General features: G+C 33.7%; 1 protein-coding gene across 12 annotated transcripts in view; it reads right to left on the reverse strand.

Annotated features, from left to right (window-relative positions):
* Positions 1–220: 220 nt before the first annotated feature.
* SENP7 (SUMO specific peptidase 7) overlaps positions 221–18,728 on the reverse strand; it is a 201,596-nt gene continuing 183,088 nt past the window's right edge. For all 12 annotated transcript variants that reach the window (XM_008975419.5, XM_003821924.6, XM_003821922.6 and 9 more), the window contains 10 exons: positions 17,683–17,816; positions 16,131–16,247; positions 13,551–13,673; positions 8,802–8,894; positions 8,023–8,147; positions 6,344–6,396; positions 4,665–4,708; positions 4,497–4,565; positions 3,685–3,835; positions 221–2,098 (listed from right to left, as the gene is read on the reverse strand). In XM_008975419.5, coding sequence (XP_008973667.2) covers positions 1,961–2,098; positions 3,685–3,835; positions 4,497–4,565; positions 4,665–4,708; positions 6,344–6,396; positions 8,023–8,147; positions 8,802–8,894; positions 13,551–13,673; positions 16,131–16,247; positions 17,683–17,816 — 1,047 coding nt within the window. In that variant the 3' untranslated portion in view covers positions 221–1,960. The remainder of the gene's footprint in view (positions 2,099–3,684; positions 3,836–4,496; positions 4,566–4,664; positions 4,709–6,343; positions 6,397–8,022; positions 8,148–8,801; positions 8,895–13,550; positions 13,674–16,130; positions 16,248–17,682; positions 17,817–18,728) is intronic.

The following is an 18,728-nucleotide window of genomic DNA, read 5'->3' on the forward strand; positions in this document are numbered from 1 at the left end:
AAACTCTATGGTTGTTCTTACCAGAAAATATTTAAAATGTTCACATGTCCATAAATGACTCAGGAACAAATATCATTCATTTTTTGTGCCTAGCAAAATGCCTGCTAGTAGTAGATGCTAAAATAATTTCCCTGAACTGAAATGACACTCAAATAAACTATATGCTTTTAAAATATGAAGAATAATTAATATAAGCATCAATTTCATGATATACACAGAGCAGCATACAACTGGAAATTTATTTCTAACAGTAGCTCATGTTTCTTAAGGAAAAAAATTACACCTCAATTTAATGAATTGGAAATATGTTTAATATAAAACACTGATATCCTCAAAACATTACTTGCACATTAATTTAGGAAAATGAATTTTAAACAATCTTCAAAACATGATAAAGGACAGTGATATCTTTGAAAAACATACAAACAAAAACGTTAAGAAATCACAAGATGTCTTATAGACTTGCTTTCCCAAAATTAGATGTACAAAACAATAGTCACCTTTAAAAGTACCCCCCAACACACACAAATTGGGAATGAAATATGTAATTATAGCCATCTTTATATGAAATATCCAAACAACAAATATATTTAATAATATAAAGATAGTGCCAAAATCAACAAAAGCTAAGAATACTGAGGCATAAATGACCTCAATTCGTATGATTTTGAAATAAAATGTTCAGACTTTCTAGCTTTATCTTAATTTGCCTTTGCTTCACTGCTTTATGTAGTTATAATGTAAATCTAAGAGATGCTTAAAACAGATTAAAATAATATTGTTAAAAAACATTTTTCTTATCTGAGAAAATACAATATAATCATATCTCCCGCAAAATACTCCTGATAACATTAGAAAGTTCTGAAGTGTTTAATCATATATAATGCCACCATTATCACATGAATTCAGAACTGTTACCTGAATATTTAATAAAAAATTAAGTTCCATGAGGATCATAGGTCTCTAAAAGCTACAATTTAAAAATATAAAAGCAATGAGAGCAATCTGGCTTTGCAGATGAATACTGGGTAAACTGAGCTATAAAATTATATATTTAATTCTAACCATTAATAAATAGGACTGAGGGTTTTCTTTGTTAAAGTTATGAGGACACCAATTTTATCTTCTATATTAGAGAAACTATACATAAATTCCGTGATAATGTGAGTGAATATTTATATAGCAGTACCTCAAGTTGAGCTACATGTATAATTTTTAAAAAACTATTTTGCACAGGTAAAATTTTCTGTTTCAAATTTTACCCCGAACAAATGAACTAAATTATAAGATACTCACATATGACATCAAAAGAAATGAAAAAAAAATAAAGCAGAGTAATCGTATTTAGCAATTGAGAATAATAAGCTGCACTTTAAAAGAGCGAATTTTTATCATCTTCCTAACATTATGAATGTCTTTTTGTTACATACAGAAGGGATGCCGTAAATGGCATTTTCTGAAGCCTTGATACTAAATTATTTTTTTTAAAAATACACAGTATTCATACTGCATGCTTGAGCTGCAAAGAATAGAATTACAATATGACGTGACCTGTCAGCAAATTTGACAAGCACTGGGGCTGGCACCAGGGAGGCTTTAACTCCCCTCAGCACCCAGTCACGTGGAAGTACAGATCATGTAAGTTTTATTATCTACAAAACATTCCCATATTACATATGCTGTTGCATAATCCAATCATATTTACTCAGAAAAATATGAAATATTTATAAAATTTTAATTTATATCTAGTAAGTTTATCTATATCACCCCCATTCCCATTCCATCTATGAGATCCCAACAATTCTAATAATGTGTCCTATGTATTTTAAATAATGTTCCAATGACTTATTATAAAACTACTGCAAGTTATTTTCTTCTCTGTGAGCTGGCTAACACAAATGCTGGTAAGAGGCTTTCCAGTAATCTTAGAGAACATCTGTGTCATGTTTGTACAGATTAACTAGCTACTGCTGCCCTTCTGTTGCTGTAAATGAAGTTTCAAGATGAGCTCTCGAATATCTTCCCGTTTGGTCTTTATTACATGACGAGGAAACCACTTCTCCAAATGAATTGGAAGTTCAAAGTTAACAATAGGATCCTAATGAGAGGAAAAAAAGAGTGTAATCACTTTAGCAGCATAATTTCAAATTTGTTTTAATTTCATTTTTATAAGAAATGACAAATTGCTAACTTTTTTAAAATAACAATTATATTAAGATATAATTCACATAATACAATTCACCAATAGCATACAATTAAGCATTTTTAGTATATTCACAAAATCAAATCCATCTGGAAAGGGTATGAGAGGGCCAGAACCTGACACCCTATGATGAAGTTCTAGTGTGGAATAAAAAAGGGAGAAAAAACCCAACGTAATAGATACTTAATGATTTCCAAAATGTGTACTGTATTTTACTATATATTATCCTTCCTCTCTCATATTGAAGACATCAAAAAGTTGTAGCTGCATACTATAACTCTCATGCTTTCAAAGTACCGTTAAGCATTCTCCAAGCCGACTTCTGGTCAAAAACATTCTGCTACTAGACCCATCTTTGTAAATAATAGTGGCAATGACTGAAGTAATGAGATGACAGTTCAAAAAGCAAAGAGTGATTCCTTGCTATTTAAAATTTCATCTTTAATACTGCTACAGTTCCTACAAAGTCTCTGTGAGCTAGAAAATAACACCTATGTTTGTCATTGTACTTCTCCAGCTATAGTTTTCTGAGCTTCCTGAATAAACAGATCTTTTCATTTTAGAAAATTTTATCTAAAATACTGTCTCTGCCCTATTCTCTTTCTCTCCAGTCTTGCTGGGACTCCAGTAACATGTAAATTATACCTTTCAAACAGTAAATTATACTGTTTTATATTTGTCTCTTAAGCTCTGTTCTCTTCTTTACATTCTTTTTTCTCTCTGGGCTATAGCTGGAGTTCACTAATCCTATCTTCTACTGTATCTAGTCCTCTATTAAACTCGTCCAATAAGTTCCTAATTTCAGATATGTCATTATACATCTTCAGCTCTAGAACATCTATTTGATTTTTTTTTTGTATACTCCATGTCTTCATCCATTTTGTTTCATCTTTGGCTTTATCTTCTCTAACCTATTAATCAAATCACTTTAAAGTTCTTATCTGCTAATTACAGTATCTGGATCACCTGTGGTTCTATTTCTTTCTCTTTAAAAAAAATCTTGATTACCTGTAACATGTGCCTGCCTCTTTGCTTGCCCAGTGATATAGTTTTGCTGTGCCCCGACCCAAATCTCATCTTGAATTGTAGTTCCTATAATCCCCACTGTGGTGGGAGGGACCTGGTAGGAGGTAACTGAATCATGGGGGCGGTTTTCCCCCATGCTATTCTCCTGATAGTTAACTTCTCATGAGATCTGATGGTTTTATAAGGGGCTACCCCCTTCGCTCAGCTCTCATTCTTCTCCTTGCTGCTATCATGTAAAAAAGGACATGTTTGCTTCCCCTTCCACCATGATCATAAGTTTCCTGAGACCTCCCCAGCCATGCTGAACTGTGAGTCAATTAAACCTCTTTCCTTTATAAATTACCCAGTCTTGGGTATGTCTTTATTAGCAGCATGAGAACGGACTATTACACCCAGTAACTTGTGACTGTATGGTGGTAACTGTGAATTAAAAACTTATTTATAGCTTCACATACCTTGAAGAAGCTTTCCACATACTGCAATAAATATACTCCACAATCACTGCTATTGTCCTGTTTAGGAACTTTAGGGCATAGATCCACCATGTTTGTTTTGCTGAATTGACGATGAGTTTTTAGTTTAACTTCCCACTCTACCTCTAAATACCTGAAATAATCAACAAATAAGAGTGACTAAAGTAGAAATCTCTTTATCAGTATGCAACATTTTCAGAAAGGTGGAAAAACATTTGTTGCCAGATGTGCTGTCTCAAGCCAAATTTCCACACTGAATTTTAGCAGTGCAGCCTACATTTTATAAGGCTCACAAGTACTACTTTAAAGAAAATATGTAATGTGATTTTCAAACTAAAAGCTAGACTTCTTTCAACAACTCAACTTTCATAACTCAACAAAGTAAACTAAGAAATCATTTTAAAAGTTTCATCATTAGTTTTTTCCAAGTACTACAGTAAATTACAAAATTACACATACATACATATACATAATTATACAAATGTGAAAGAGCTCTTATTTTTTTCTAAAGTGGTACTTTTGATAATCAATGCAATGCTCCTTTGTAAAACTATACTTTCTGTTCAATTATGAATACAAATTCTGAATTTACCTTTAATATAATCCTTTAGAAATATGAATACTTGAATATTAACAGAATAGAAGATATTTATTATTGATTAAATTTATAGGCTTGTTGAAATAGATAATAAAATATAATTCCTGATATAGTCTTTTCAATAATTCTGAAGGTAACTTCAAAATTACTGAGGTTTTAGATAACAGACTGGAATGGTAAAATTGTCATTACTTACTCTCGTAAATTCTGAACTGTGTTTTGTACAGAAGCAGCTTTCAAGGAGTCTAGTATAAGAATACATGGCCTATGAAAAGCAAAGGACAAAATCAAGATTTACATACTTGTATACAAAGTATATCTAAATACCTCAAAAAACTGTATTATTATTACAGCATGTACCTACCTTTTACACATTTTCTTTGGTACTGACATATTCGACTCGGTACTCTGAAATAACATAAATTTTTATGACTGCAATTAAAGCTATTTTGAATAATTTACTATTCAGTTACTCCTTTAAAGTGTTTCAAACTTTGAAGTTAAAATTTCAAGTAATAGTTATCTTCATCATCAAAAGTGAGCTAACTTCATTTTCCACAAATTTATTATACTGCTAAAACAGTAGGCTATATACTTTTACATGCGGTCTCAAGCAGTTAAGGAGTTTTAACTTTTCCTAAAAAGCAATCTGGAACTTTAATTACTTCCATTCCAAGTTATTATCTTAAGCAAAGATAAACAAGTTAATTTAACGTGTCTTTACATACATTCTCCAATTTATGATGTCAGTAGAGACACATTTCTTCCCTTTGAAGCCTAAGATGCAGAACCTTAATCTATATTAAGGGAAAAGGGATAGGGAATTTTGTTTTGTTGATGTTGTTTGTTTTCTTCATAAGTTTGAGAAACTACAGATCAAACTTAAGCACATTTATTTAATGCAGACCTTCTCAGTGCCTTTATTATTCTAACATAAATACTGGCTCTCTAAGACAGAAAGAGTATACAAAGTTTGCCCAACTTAATTGACCTTGGAATCCTGCTTATCATGAACTGAGTCTTAGAATGAATATTCTAAGAAACTCAATTTGAGAAATCTGGCCCTACAGGCAAGAAGGAATGCTCCTATTTTGCCGCTGTGACAGCAGGAAAGGAAGCCTTCCTCCGTAAGAAGTGACAGTTCGTATCAGTGACAGTAAAGACATAGGCCTGTGCCAGGGAGTCTGCTATTTGTACATATAAAAAAAAATCATTAAGTGGCAATCTTAATCAATTTAGAACACTGAATGTAGGCTATGCAGATCTGTTTGGAGCTCCAAATAAGGAAGAGTTAATGATAACTATTTTAGCCTAAGGAGTTACATGGATTCACTTTCAGTCTACCTTGAATGATTTTTACCAATAATTTTCTGGCCGGGCTCGGTGGCTCACGCCTCTAATCTCAGCACTTTGGGAGGCCCAGGCAGGCAGATCACCTGAGGTGAGGAGTTCAAGACAAGTCTAGCCAACATGGCAAAACCCCATCTCTACTTAAAAAAAAAAAAAAAATACAAAAATTAGCCAGGCATGTTGGTGGGCACCTGTAATCCCAGCTACTTGAGAGGCTGAGGCAGGAGAATCGCTTGAATCCAGGAAGGGGAGGTTGCACTGAGCTGAGATTGCACCATTGCACTCCAGCCTGGGTGTCAGCAAGACCCCATCACAAAGAAAAAAAAAAAAGGAAGAAAGAAAGAAAATAAAGTAGAATATATAATGTGCTTAAGATGATTAATTACCTAAGTTCAAAAAGTTACTGACATAAATAAAAGTAAATCTGATCCTTAGAAATTAGAAAAGTAGTTAAGCAAGATGAACATCAGATAAACTACTAAATAACCTAAAAGTTAAAGCAAGCTAAACAGATATAAGAATAATAACTAATCTGGTTCTCTTCCCCAGCCCCACAAAAACTGTCAAAGAATCACAAAGCAGCACAATCTAATGATGGGCCAGCATAGCCCACCTAGCTATGCTCTATTTTATAGATAACATTATTATATTCATGAGTTTTCCTTCCTTCCCATCTGTAAAGAACACACTTACTTGGGAATCCTCTGCACTCAAAGATAGTGTCGAAGTAGTACGTAGATCATTATCTAGTTAGAAATAATTAAGCAATTATGAGTGTTTATTGCATGTTTTTATAGAGGTAACTTAGAAAAGCTTAAAATTATAATTTTTATGCAGTTACTGGATGCACAGTAAAAATACTTGAGATTTAATTTTTTTCATGATTAATGTTATGAATAAAATTCAATCAACAGATAAAACTGACAATGGTTGGCTGTTATCAAATAACAGGTAAACCCCAGAGCCATGATCTGAAATACCAGTTAGCTAGGCAAATTCTCTATAAAAAGATAATCTTCAAAAATAGCTCATTAATCAAAATGTCTGCTATTTAATACAGAAGGTAGTTAATCTGCCTAATAATGGTGCTTCTAACTATGACCATACAGTTTTGTGTAAGTACACATTTGAGGCTTAAGAGGTTTCAAGATAATTAAACATAATCAGTTGCTTCATCAGTTTTTCTTTTTCCCCACATGGGTTTTGGCCAGTATTAATGCTAACAGCTATTTTTCAATCAGCTTACTGCTTAGACTACAGCTATAAAACACTTAATTTTGTTACTTTTTTCTCAAAGAAAGTAGGCTTATTTACTTTAGATTTTGGCTTGTAAGAAAACTCATGGAAGAATTATAAGAGATCCTATATTACCTAGCCAAATTAATGGAGTCTACAAGAAATTAGATTAAGTAAAAATGGGGGATTTCAAGCATTGTCTGGAAATCAATGGCATGAATTCCTAGTCATGTTAGCAAACCTAGTATATTTTTTAAAATGTTATAATACTATTAATTAGCTAGATTTTGTCATTCTACAATGTATATGTATTTCAAAATATCATGTTGTAGCCAGGTGTGGTGGCTCATGCCTGTAATCCCAATACTTTAGGAGCCTGCGGTGTGAGGACTGCTTGAGGCCAGGAGTTCCAGACCCACCTGGGCAACATAGTGAGATCCTATCTTTACAAAAAAAAATTCAAAAATAAGCCAGGTAAGGTGGTGCACCCCTGTAGTCCTGACTAATCAGGAGGGTAAGGCAGGAGGATTACTTGAGCCCAGGAGTTCGAGGTTGCAGTGAGTTATAATTGAGCCACTGCACTACACCAAGACAACGTCTCTTAAAAAAAAAAAAAAAAAAGTATGTTGTACATAGTAAATACATGCAATTTTATCTGTCAATTTTTTTAAGTTAAAAGAAGCAAAAAATGTCAATGGAAATAATAATAATAATACATGGAATAAACATAAAATTTAGGGTAGTGGTTACTTCTGGATTAAAGAAAGAGAAATGGGAGTGGTCACAGAAGAGATTATTATTATATCAGAAAAGTTTTAATTTCTTAATCCAGGTGAAACAGGTATTGATGTTGGTCATATTAGTTATACTTTTTTGTATGTTTGAAATATTTCATAAGATCAATAAGTAATAATTTTTAAGTGCCATAATAAAACTTGATATAACAGTACAACTTCAGAATTATATTTTGTCTATACATGAGTCTATCATTAAAAATTTCAGATTTTTTATTCATCCTGCTAAAGTAGGTTTAATGATAGTAAATAACTATACTACCGTTAACTTCATTTTCTTCCCTGTAACCATTAAATTATTGTCATCATTTTTAAAAACACCATCTACGTTATGGATGTCACCTATTGTTTTGTTGTCATTTTGGGACTGCTGAGCCTGGGACTGCTGGGATACAGTTTGTGGAAAATCTTCATACACAGCTTCTTCTAACCATGGAAAACAAATGACTGCGAGATACCAGTGAGACCTGTTGAAAAAGAACTACAATCTTAATACCATGCAAAGTCTAAACAACATATAATATATTCTAGAGATACATCTGAGAAAGTGAGAATAAATTTCATATTAATTTTGAAGACGTCCACTGTAACATCTCATTATAATATAGAGCATACATATCAACACTAAATATCCAGAGTTACCAAGGCATAAGTAACACTATTTAGGGTAACAGCTGAGTAGTTCAAATTTATTTACTTTCATACAATCGGTGTTTCCTATTAAGGATCTGCCTTAATAAATAGACTCATAGCATTATTTTTTTTGTATTGGTGCTTGAAGAGTTTGTTTTCTTAAGTATTTGAAGATTCACTCAAAAATATTTTTATTTAGAAAATGTTTTCTTAAATCCAAACAAAAAAAAACATTCAATGTCTCAGTCATTATAGTCTTGTGGTCATTTGTCACTTTATTTTTTTTCACTACTTTTACAACATAACCATTGTCAAACCAAAATCCAAGATAAGGAATTCATTGCCTTAGCTACTTTTATAAAAAAAAAATTAAAATAATACCTGAGATGTATGTGGCCATAATTTTTACTGATTATGAATCTAAAAACACTACAAAATTTTTTTCTGAATTCTTTCCAATATGTTCTTAAATAATCTGAAATACTTACGACTCATTTACAGGTACAAAGATGTAATCTTTATTAAAAATGTTTATGTGACGAGTCCATGTTCTTACTCTTTTATGTCTTCTCTGTGCCATTCTGAGAGTATGAAAGACAGATTTGATATATAAAAACTTTTTCATTTAAGATAGGGACTTCAAGAGCCATTTTTATATACTGAAATATGTTAAATTTAGTTTAACCATCTTCTTTAAGATATATCATATTTAACACATTATAAATATATCTCCTTATAGTAACCCCTGGTTATTCTTAAATTTAATAACTATAAACAATAATGAAATGGACAGAATAAAGGCAGCAATTTATTAAATGCTTTTTAGATTCCAAAACTGGCTGTGCAACTTAGTATAAACACAGTTAAATCTACTCATTTTGCTTAGCTCCATCTGGGCATGATATAAAATACTGTCATTAAACCTTAACAGAATTCTCCAACTTTTATATCTGTCATTAGGGAGGTTTTAAAACTCAATGGGCTGAGTGTGGTGGCTCATGCCTGTGATTCCAGCTACTTAGGATGCTAAGGTAGGAGGATCACTTGAGATCAGGAGTTCAACACTAGCCTGGGCAACATAGCGAGACTCCTGTCACTAAAAATATAAAGAAAATTAGCCAGGGTGGTGACACACACCAATAGTCAGTCCCAGCTACTTGGGGGATTGCTTAATCTCAGGAGTTTGAGGCTGTGATCACACCACTGCACTCTGGCCTCAGTAACAAGGGAAGACCCTATCTCTAAAAAATAAATTAATCAGTTAATTTAATTTAATTAAAAATCTTAATGGAGGAGGAAAAATGAGGCTTTTATTCTCAGATTCTTTAAAATAAAATTCATCTCCCTTCCTTTCATACACAAGGAAACTACAGGATGATGTTAAATGTACCTACCACTCATCCATCTTTCCTTTTATTTCTTCAACAAATATTTATTAGGTTCCTAAAAACAAATAATGAAAGTCACCTACACTGCCCTAGAAGTACTCATAATCTAATACGGGCAGAAAAAACTATAACAAATAACTAAAATGTGTCATAAGAGGTACAAAGGAATTATGGTAATGCAGCAGTCCCCAACCTTTTTGGCACCAGGGACTGGTTTTGTGGAAGACAATTTTTCCAGGGACAAGGTTAGGGGGGATGGTTTCAAGATGAAACTGTTCCACCTCAGACCGTCAGGCATTAGTTAAATTCTCATAAGGAGCACGCAACCTAGATCCCTTGCACGCACTGTTCACAACAGGGTTCATGCTCCTGTGAGTATCTAATGCTGCCACTGATCTGATAGGAGGCAGAGCTTAGGCAGTAATGCTCGCTCACTGCTGCTCACCTCCTGCTGAGTGGCCTGGCTCCTAACAGGCCACAGACTGGTACCAGTCTGAAGCCCAGGGGTTGGGGACCCCCTTATTAAACCATCTGAGACAGCCACCTTGAACAGGGTTGGCTTGCATATACACAAATACTAGTTTCTTTTCTTTACCTAATCAGGGGAGTTAAAAGAGAAGGATATAAAACCAAGTTTGACTGTCAAAAGAAAGGTTTTAGGAAGGAAGAAAATGACATTTAACAGGGGGATAAAGGTGGTATGTGACTTCTGGCTCAGTCCCTTGGATGGAACTCTTATTGCAGGAAAAAAAAAAGGCAAACCATTACATTCTTATATAATTTTTATCAAGTCATATAGGAAACTGAAATCATTGCCCCATCTTGTTCATCTGAATAATATCTAGCCAAAACCCTATGGGTAAACATTAGGAGTAACATAGGATCCAGAATGAGCTAAAAGATTTGACAGCAATTAGACACTATGTGGAAGATTAACCACATAAAAAAATCAAAGTCACATGTTTATTGAATTTTCTCATTTCAAAAGGACCCAACCATTATAATCAGTATAAACAATTACTTTCAACTAGTGCATAGTCTGTTAATTTGTTTTCTATTTGAAAATCTTAAGGATAGACATCTGGTTTTATATTGGTATTTGGTCGATTTCCTGATTATGCTAACCTTATTTGATTGAGAATATATTAGACATAGAATGAGGCAAGGAGGATAGGAGAGAATATGAGGGCCAAACATAATCTCCTATTCTCAGTTCCTAACTGTGTAGAAAATCTTCAACTAAATGTCTAACAGTTCTCTCAGTAATCAATAATAGGCACTGTTATCATCTCATATTTTGAGTTCCTAGTATGTTCCAAGCACCGAGCAAGGCACTGGGGATAGAGTGGAAAATAAGACAGATAAAGTCCCTAACTTCATGTAGCTTCAAATGAGAAACAGAAAATGAAGATGTAAACAAACGAATAAAATGATTAGAGATCACGCTGTAAAACAAATTTTTTAAATGCCAGGATAAGTTGTTTCAGGCAGAAAATAGGAAAGAGGTCAGCATATTTGAAAATGGAAATGAGGTAGGTTGAACTTAAGTATGGTAAATGAGAGGAAACAATATTATGAGATGAGTTTAAGGAGATGGAAAGAAACCAGATCTTTCAGGATCTCATAAAGCATGATAAGGAATCTGTAGCTTCTCAACACTAGTAGTTAGAGCCTTTTGGTGTGGATTTATTGGCCATTAAAATTCATATCTCTTGCTGTTCTGATGACTTTTAAAAACTGATTTGTAGGGATTCTTTGTGTAAACACTAATGCTTGATCTGATATATCAAATTGTGTGAATGCTTAACAGACCAAGCATTAGTATTCACACATTCATGTGCATGTGTACGTGTGTGTGTGTGTGTGTGTAGTATCTTATGCATCTTACCCTAGAGGATGCCACTCACGTAACTTTATTTTTATTATGTATATAATAATCAGGTACACAATATCTGTTTTTTGAAAAGCTTACTAATACAGCAGAATCTATCTACTTTCATTTCCTTAGTTTGAAGGTGAGTATACAAAATTCACAATCTCTACTTTGAATAATCTTGAAATAAAACATGAGATTAAGTGCATGGTACCAATCATTAAATTCTGTATACATAAAACAGAACAGGAGGGCATCAGAAATGTTACCTAATTTATTTAATAAATCTCCCCCTTCCATATATCCCTCTCCTAGCCCTGATTATCAGAAATATTTTCAAATTGCAGTTTTCTCCTTAACTGATCCTCGCAGGTCTTGTCCATCAGGACAAATTCCAAACCTGTAAAGACACTCAAAATGGAGTTAATCATACATCCCAGTTTGTCTACAAAAGCCCTGGTATACGCACTCGTTGTCTAGTGTACCCACTAAGACAGCCTCCTATTATTCTCACAAGCATCCCAATTTAGACCATTAATTATATAATCACAACACTATGAACAACAGAAAGAGTTGAACTTTGAAACTGGAAAGCTATATCCAACTTTGAAAAACTCATATAACTTCCTTAAGCTTCAATTAATAAAGACAATGACAATAATACTGTAGAATCAAATAACTTTATGTTCACCGTCTTAGTTCCTAGCAGGCACTCAATAAATATTAATTAGTCTCCCTATTCCTACCCTCTTTCTCCAACAATATATCAAATTCAAGCAGTTTATCCATTAATCCTCTTCTAACTCTTGTTTATTATTCCTGTTATTTTAACGAGATGAAACAAACTCTCATAGCCATTTTTTAAAGCAATCTAGTACAATAAAAACTTTGGACTAGAAGTTAAAAGGTAAAGATTTAAGTACCAACTAGTTCTGCCACTTACTAGCTGTTCATCTTAAGTAAAATTTATTAATCTTCATTAGACTGCTTCCTCATATGAAAAATTGGGATACAGTTTATATGCCCTATCAAAAGGTACTGTCATGATAGGAAAAACTGAAATAATGTCAACAAATGGAGTTGTAAATTGTAAAGCAGTAGAGAAATGTTTACACTAACTTTTAAAATAACAATAACTCAGCTTTATCATGAGTCTACTCAGATAGATTATCATACAAATTGTTAAGTATGGGGAAAGGGGAGAAATGCCTCATGTTGCAACAACTATCCAAGTTTCTACTGTCTAAGAAATACCTCCTTTTTGCCTATGCCTAGCCACTGCTCCACAGTTTTAGTATTAACCAAAAAAATACTTGGGCAAAAATCAGCTAAATTGTGCAAACAAATACGGTATTTTGTATAATGTAGCATAGGTTTAATTAAATAGTCTGTCATTGGGGATCCAACCAGGAAAACAAAAACAGCCCTATATAACAGATAGAATTTAATGCAGGAAATTGGCTATAGCATTGACGAAAAAAGAAAAACAAAAAAACACAAAGCCAAAAACGGGGACAGTGAGACAGCAAAGATTAGCAGAGGAGGAAACTGCTATACCTGTAGGGTAGAGGGCAAAGAGAGGAAGCAGTACCTCCAGATGAAAGCTGGAGTTATAGCAGGTCTGTCCTGTGAGAGGTGGACTCACAGAGGAAATACAGCCACTGTCAGAATCATTTCCCAATGCAAAGAGAGTAGGGGAGAAATAACCTAGCTTCTTTCTTCCTTGCCCTCCAACTTCCAGGATTTCCCCCAGGGACATGCAATTGGAAATGCAGACTGCAAGTGTCAGCCTCCCTGTCATGGGCAGCAAAACAGTGGAAGGATGAGAAATGGCTCTCATGGCAAACAGACCCAGGACCTGCACAAATGGTAGTACTGCCTACTTGAGGAAATACTATAAAGAAGCCACTTTACTAGGAGCATCAAAAATAATACATTTTCTCTTAAAACTTAAGTACATTAGAGGATTAACTTACGAAAGATTTGGATTATCTTCTGTTAAATTATTTTCCTTTCTTGTCAAGCATTTATAGAAAAAGCTACTAAAAATGTGACTTCGTTCAACAAGTTCATCTGATGCCTTCTCCAATATAAGATACCTGTAAAGTAGTAACCCCACAAAAGTAAATTATTTTTAGATTTTACTTGGTCTTCCCCCAATTGTCTTATGTCTTCTGGAAATCTTTATTTTTTATCTATTTTGATTCAAAGCAATCTTGCAGTTTCCTCTGATTTCAGCTTTCAGTTTGGTTAGTTACCTAGCCTTCCATCATGTAAAGCAGAAATTACCCACTTATTCATTCATTTACTTAACAAATATTTATCAAATTCCTAACATGTGGCCAGGCACGGTGGCTCACGCCTGTAATCCAAGCACTTTGGGAGGCCGAGGCGGGCAGATCACGAGGTCAAGAGATCGAGACCATTCTGACCAACATGGTGAAACCCCGTCTCTACTAAAAATACAAAAATTAGCTGGGTGTGGTGGTGTGCACCTGTGGTCCCAGCTACTCAGAGGGCTGAGGCAGGAGAATCACTTGAACCCGGGAGGCAGAGGTTGCAGTGAGCTGAGATCACATCACTGCACTGTAGCCTGGGTGACACAGCGAGACTCTGTCTCAAAAAAAAAAAAAAAAAATTTAAAAACTTTAAAAAATTCCTAACATGTGCCAAACACCATGTTTACACTAGAGACACAAAACAAGAGGGGAAAAATAAAGTACCTGCCCCTGTAGAGCCTATAATCCAGAGGAGTGAGGGTAGAAAATATTAATCAAATAATCATATACTCAAATATAAAAGTGAAATTGTGACACTGCTAAATAAATCTAGAAAAATGTTAATAACTGTGTGATATGATTCATCTCTAAATTCTTAGTCCATTTCTGTACTAAAACAATCCTTCCATATAAGCTTATAATTCAATCACTTAGTAATTAACCCCTTCATGATTAGAAAACTCTGCTATTCTTTATAGTTTATGCAGGCTTGAAAATGTGTGATTGTTTTTTAAAAATGGAGTAGCTAGAGTTTGCAGATCAGAATACTGGAAAGGAAAGAGCTATACAGAGAACTCCAGACAGCTGCAAAGTCCTCTTCAAGTATTCAGGAGAGTATTAAACACTGAATGTATGTGAGGAAAGTACCCAGGGATAGGGAAAGAACTACCCAAAAAGATCAGAGAGAATGATACCAAGTGCTCACAGAGACCAAGAATGGTGCCTGTTCCTATCAGCCAAATTGGAAACTTCGTAATTCCTGAGACATTGGGTGGAGTACTCAAAAAGGTCTTTCCTCAGTAGTAAGATTGTTATTGGCCTCATCTAACAAATCTTAAAGGCATCAAACATTTTCCAAATAATTTTACTGTGTCCCAAAACAAAATTCAAGCATATTTATAAATACAAAAATATCCAGCACCCAATCAAAAAATTACCAGACATGCAAAAGCGCAAAGAAATGACTCATAATGAAGAGAAAAATCAGTCAATTGAACCCAGGACTGACAGAGTTGTTAGAATTAGCAGAAAAGAATATTAAAACAATTATAACTGTATTCCATATGTTCAAAAAGAAACATGGAAGATATAAAAAAGACCCACATTTAATTCCTAGAGATTAAATCTACAGTGTCTGTAAATATAATGTGAGATTTTGACCTGAGTTACTGGGATAAAGATTACTAGTATTATTAGTAAAACAATAGAGCTTAGGTAAGATTATAATAAATTTGGTTTGGGAGAGATGTGTAAAATAATTAGGAGATATCTCCATCAACTGTTGGGAATCTAGGTCTAGAGATACAGTACAAAATGACGGCTAGAAGCAAATTTCCTTTGCATAAAGTTTTAAATGTTTTCATACCAATTCCTGCAGCTCTGGCTATACAAAAAGTTGGGGGAGAAATTAAGTGATATGGATTCTTAAAATGATAGTTAACTCTTAGGGAGGCCAAGGAGGGCAGATCACCTGAGGTCAGGAGTTCAAGACCAGCCTGGCCAACATGAAACCCCATCTCTACTAAAAGTACAAAAATTAGCCGGGCATGGTGGCGGGCGCCTGTAATCCCAGCTACTCAGGAGGCTGAGGCAGGAAAATAGCTTGAACCCGGGAGGCGGACGTTGCAGTGAGCCGAGATTGTGCCACTGGACTCCAGCCTGGGTGACAAGAGTGAGACTCCATCTCAAACAAAAAAAAAAGATACAACAGATATCTAAATAGAGCTGCTGTTTTTTAGTTCCCAAAATGATTTGTAATTTGTAAGTAACTTCTTTCACCACCATAATACAATAAAGAAATTTATATCAAAAACTAACAAAAGCTAAAAAAGCAAAAAAGCAGCAACTCTTCTTAACTATATAGCATCCACAGTAAGTAAAGCAATGAAACTGAATAAGTCAGTTCTAGAAAACCTTGGTAAGCAAAAATTTTCCAAATCTGAAATCTTGGCAGGCTACTTTTAACAGAATTTAAAATAATTCAGAGATAAAGGCATTTATTTTAAGTTTCTCAGTAAAATCTGTAAAACATGTAGGATCATTTATCATTGTACTTACTTAAGGTAAAAATCAATGATTACATCATTAAGAAACTCTCCTTCTTCTAAACACTCCAGATCTTCATTAGTTACTCCTAATCCCCCCTTAGTAGGTGGTGGAGGATATACAATCAACCTTAAAAGTAAAAATAAAGTTAACATATACTGATATTGAAAATCCTATTATCTAAGAGATTTCTTATATGAAACAATAACTGGGCAGTGGTATTCTGTAACTCAAATCTGTACGGTAAAAAACATTTGACCAGGCATAAATAATGATATTTTCCTTCCTTTATCCTCACAAGCTACTAATGGTACTCCGATTGAGTATTATCTTTTCTTTTCCAATACTTCCCATGTGGGCTAGTCTTAATAGGCTACTATCTGAATTAGTCTCTAATCAATAGGTTTTATCTCACAATCAGTTATACCATTGAAAGATGTTGCTCTTCTTCATAATTTTTAACTTTCAATAAACTGATGTAATAAAATATAGCTTTTCCTTTCTCCGCTTTCTAAGTTTGAATCCTCAAGACTAGTTCCCTTCCTTTCAGAAAAGCTAGCAGTCAAAAATTGTGCTCTGCTCCTGGTGGCTAATCTATACCAGCAGCTGGACAAAAAAGAAATAACATGGGAGCTTAGGAGGCAAGTCTCCCCATAAAAAAGTGCCTGCCATGTAAAACTTAAGAGACCACAAAGGAGACATATAATTTAATCACAACCAGAAAGTAGTAGAGAAGAGATGACAACTAATTAGTCATCCTTCTGCTGGCATTCTCTCTTAAAGCTTAGAAATAAGACCAGTTGTGAATTCCGGGCTATAATCTTGGAATAGGTAGAGCAGTACTCAATGAAAAATGTAGTCAGTAATGAAGGTATAATATGTACTTCTTGCACCAGAAAGGTTCAGTATGGTAAGAGTCATCCACATTGATTTAATCTTAGTATCATGGCACCTAAATCAAAAAAGAAAACTGTAAATTTAAAGTGCTAACATGATAGTTTCTACCTTATTGGCTATTTTCCTATCCTAGTCTTTCAAGTGTCTTTTTTCAAAACAAAGAAATAGAATCACATGGAGGTACAGAAATCACCATTAAATGCACAGACTCCATATTCTTCCTTAGCACATGAGAAGACATGGATGAAATATGAACAAAGAAGCAATTTCTGAAAGAGAACTTGTAACAAACTCCAAAGTACCTTAAATTGAAGCATATTTCAGTAAGCAATTTCATTTTCCCTATCATATGTTCAGATAAGGAATGTAGAATTTTTAAAATCATACATTGCTACTCAAATATTTTTAATAAACACTTTAATCTTACCAAATATGACACTTTGTCTGCCATTTATGTCTTACTGACATAAAAGTAAAATGGCACCTATTGTTTTCTTAATAAATTTTTTAACTTCCTCATAATTTCTTTAAAAAAACCTATTTCCATTACTATCAGCATGAAAGTAAAACTTAAAACATTTCAAAAGTTAAACTACTGAAAAGCAGCAACATGAATAAAAACTACTAATATGCCCATCTACTACAAACATGCTATGACAGTACATACTTCTGAACAAGTCCAGTGTGCCTGACTTCTCGCCATTCTTCATCTGGATTAGATGTAATAGAAAGGGAGTAGCAACCGCTACTTTGCTTCTGCAGGAAGGTGTAAGTAGGCTTGGCCGCATCTGTGTTTGAGGGCTGATGGAAAGTGGCAAGAAAAAGGGTCTCAAACATCATAACTTTCAAAAGAACAAAGTCAAAACATAGACGTGTGAGAGAAAATGTGACTTTAAAAATCCCTATGAATTATATCTATACTTTTAGATTTTCCATAGATATAACCAAACCAAAATAATACTGGTGATGAAAAGATATCGTATAAACAATGGTCAAAGATTAACTTGAAGTACTATTTGCAGATATGGACTACAGAATTAAAGAAGAATATAACAATTTTGCAGTTCAAAATAATCAAAAAATGTAATAAATAGGAGGAAATAAAATTTAAAATTAAGAGGCTACATTTATAATAATGTAATTCCACTAAATGGAAAATATGTAAATTTATATATACAATATAATTAGGATGCAAAATATTGACAACATTATACATAAAGAAAGATAGAGATGAAGTCTTATACTTTATCTAACACTAATGTGGCTTTCTATAGGCCTTTTGAATAAAAGATTAGCCTCTGGCCAAACCCGTGTATGTGCATGCATGTGCACAGGTGTATATATGAGTATGCCATAGCGTCTTAATAAATTCTTTTCTTTCTAGAACTATTTGGCAGAGATATACAAGCTACATGTATATTACCAACCTCCTATAAAAATAAACATAGCATTTTAAAACTTACTATTGTTTTCAAGATAATTTTAGACTTACAAAAGAGTTGAAAGAAATCAACCTTGCCCAAATTCCCCTAATCTTATCATACACAACCATAATACAATGACCAAAACTAAAAAATTAACATTGGCCTAATAGTATTAACTAAGCTACAGACTTCATTTTGATTTCACTTTTCCATTAATATCCTTTTTCTGTTACAGGATCCTACAATTCCTTAGTCTTTCCTTGTTTTTCATGACCTTAGTACCTTCTTT

Source organism: Pan paniscus, chromosome 2 (genome assembly GCF_029289425.2).
Source record: "Pan paniscus chromosome 2, NHGRI_mPanPan1-v2.0_pri, whole genome shotgun sequence".
Lineage (NCBI taxonomy): Eukaryota > Metazoa > Chordata > Mammalia > Primates > Hominidae > Pan > Pan paniscus.